We start from the raw sequence: 2,176 nt of genomic DNA on the forward strand, positions 1-2,176 counted from the left end.
ATTATTAATGAAATTCTATTAAAAAATAATTATTTATTTTTATATAAATAATCTTCAAATACATCAGCCATTCAAAAAAATAGTGAACTCAATTCACTAAATTTTTGAATAGCATTTATTTAGCTATATATGTTTTAAATGCAAGTATTAAGATTAAATAATTAATTTTTAATTAATTTTTTTGTTATATATCTTCTTAAGAGCAAATTTTGATAATTAATTATTATATTTTATTTGTTCTTTTTACCCATTTATAATTAATAAAATTTCATAATTAACTATTCAATATTTTTGAAAAAAAAAATAAATGATATAATAGATTAAATATTACACAAAATTAGAAGAAGTAATTATTTATTTTTTTATTAATATTCTTTAAATTTATTTTAAATAATAAAAAAAGTTTTTAAACTCTTCACTTTTATCTCATTAGGTTCTCCATATTAATCTGGCGTATATTTTTAATTAAGAAATATAATTATTATTATTATTAATATTTTTATATATTTAACTTTCAATTTATTTAAACCAATAATTTTTCTTGTAGAAATTATCATCATTATTCATTGATTTTTATTAAAGCAAACATTTTTTAGCTACTTTAACTTAATTTTAATTTCAATTTTTAATTATTTATTATTTTATATTTTTTCTTCATTTTTTGCTATTGAAACTTACACTTAATAAAACAGTTTATTTGTTTTGGATTGTAATATTTTAATTATAAAAGTTATTTTAAAACAATAAGGCTCTTTTAATTTATTTTCCTTTTTTTTCATTCTTTGTTAATTTTACTAATTATTAATTAATCTTAATATTTCATATAATTTCTTCATTTTTTCCTTCTAATCTACTATTTAGTTACATTTTTTCTTCAAATTTTAAAAAGGTACAATTAATTTGGTGATGAAGGTGCATTAGGCTTAGGTTCTGGTTTAGCAAATTGCATTAATCTCTCAAATTTGACACTCATCCTTAGGTAAAAACAGTTTATTTATTTTTGGTTGTGATATTTTTAATTATAAAAACTAATTAAAAACAATAAAGCTCTTTTTTCTTTTTCTTTTTATTGTGTTTTCTTTTTTTTCCATATTTTTTCCTTCTAATTTACTATTTAATTTAAATTTTTTACTTAATATTTAAAAAGTTCTAATGAATTTGGTGATGAAGGTGCATTAGGCTTAGGTTCTGCTTTAGTAAAATGCATTAATCTCTCAAATTTGACACTTGATCTTAGGTAAAAGCAGTTTATTTGATTTTGATAGTGATATGATTAATTACAAAAACTAATTTAAAACAATAAAGCTCATTTTTCTTTTTCTTTTTATTTAGTTTTCTTTTTTTTGTGTTCTTTCTTTGTTAATTTAACTCATAATTTTATTTTCAACTTTTCTTTTTATAATTAATTAATTAATCTATCTTATTATTTCATATTTTTTCCTTCTAATTTACTATTTAGTTATAAATTTTTTCTTCAATATTTAAAAAGGTATAATAAAATTTGTGATGAAGGTACAACAGGCTTAGGTTCTGCATTAGCAAAATGCATTAATCTCTCAAATTTTTCACTTAGACTTAAGTAAAAACAGTTTATTTATTATTGATTGTGATATTTTTAATTATAAAAACTAATTTAAAACATTAAAGCTCTTTTTTCTTTTTATTTTTATTGTATTTTCTATTTTTTGTGTTCTTTCTTTGTTAATTTAATTCATCATTTTATTTTAAACTTTTCTTTTTATTATTAATTAATCTATCTTATTATTTCATATTTTTTCGTTTTAATTTACTATTTAATTATAAATTTTTTACTCAATATTTAAAAAGTACTAATGAAATTGGTGATGAAGGTGCATCAGGCTTAGGTTCTGGTTTAGGAAATTGCATTAATCTCTCAAATTTGACACTCAATCTTGGGTAAAAACAGTTTATTTGTTTTTGATTGTGATATTTTTAATTATAAAAACTAATTTAAAATTATAAAGCTCTTTTTTCTTTTTCTTTTTTTTGTGTTCTTTCTTTGTTAATTTAACTCATAGTTTTATTTTCAACTTTTCTTTTTTAATTAATTAATCTATCTTATTATTTCGTATTTTTTCCTTCTAATTTACTATTTAATTATAAATTTTTTCTTCAATATTTATAAAGGTTTAATAAAATTGGTGTTAAAGGCGCA

General features: G+C 17.9%; 1 protein-coding gene across 1 annotated transcript in view; it reads left to right on the top strand. All coding sequences in view use genetic code 6, as the record gives it.

Annotated features, from left to right (window-relative positions):
- Positions 1-307: 307 nt before the first annotated feature.
- The window catches only part of TTHERM_000741704 (hypothetical protein), a gene marked incomplete at both ends in the record, with an annotated part of 21,770 nt that continues 19,901 nt past the window's right edge, over positions 308-2,176 (top strand). The window contains 6 exons of the mRNA XM_012797008.1: positions 308-346; positions 404-453; positions 890-979; positions 1,148-1,237; positions 1,490-1,579; positions 1,828-1,917. Coding sequence (XP_012652462.1) covers positions 308-346; positions 404-453; positions 890-979; positions 1,148-1,237; positions 1,490-1,579; positions 1,828-1,917 — 449 coding nt within the window. The remainder of the gene's footprint in view (positions 347-403; positions 454-889; positions 980-1,147; positions 1,238-1,489; positions 1,580-1,827; positions 1,918-2,176) is intronic.

This window comes from Tetrahymena thermophila (genome assembly GCF_000189635.1).
Source record: "Tetrahymena thermophila SB210 genomic scaffold scf_8254674, whole genome shotgun sequence".
Lineage (NCBI taxonomy): Eukaryota > Ciliophora > Oligohymenophorea > Hymenostomatida > Tetrahymenidae > Tetrahymena > Tetrahymena thermophila.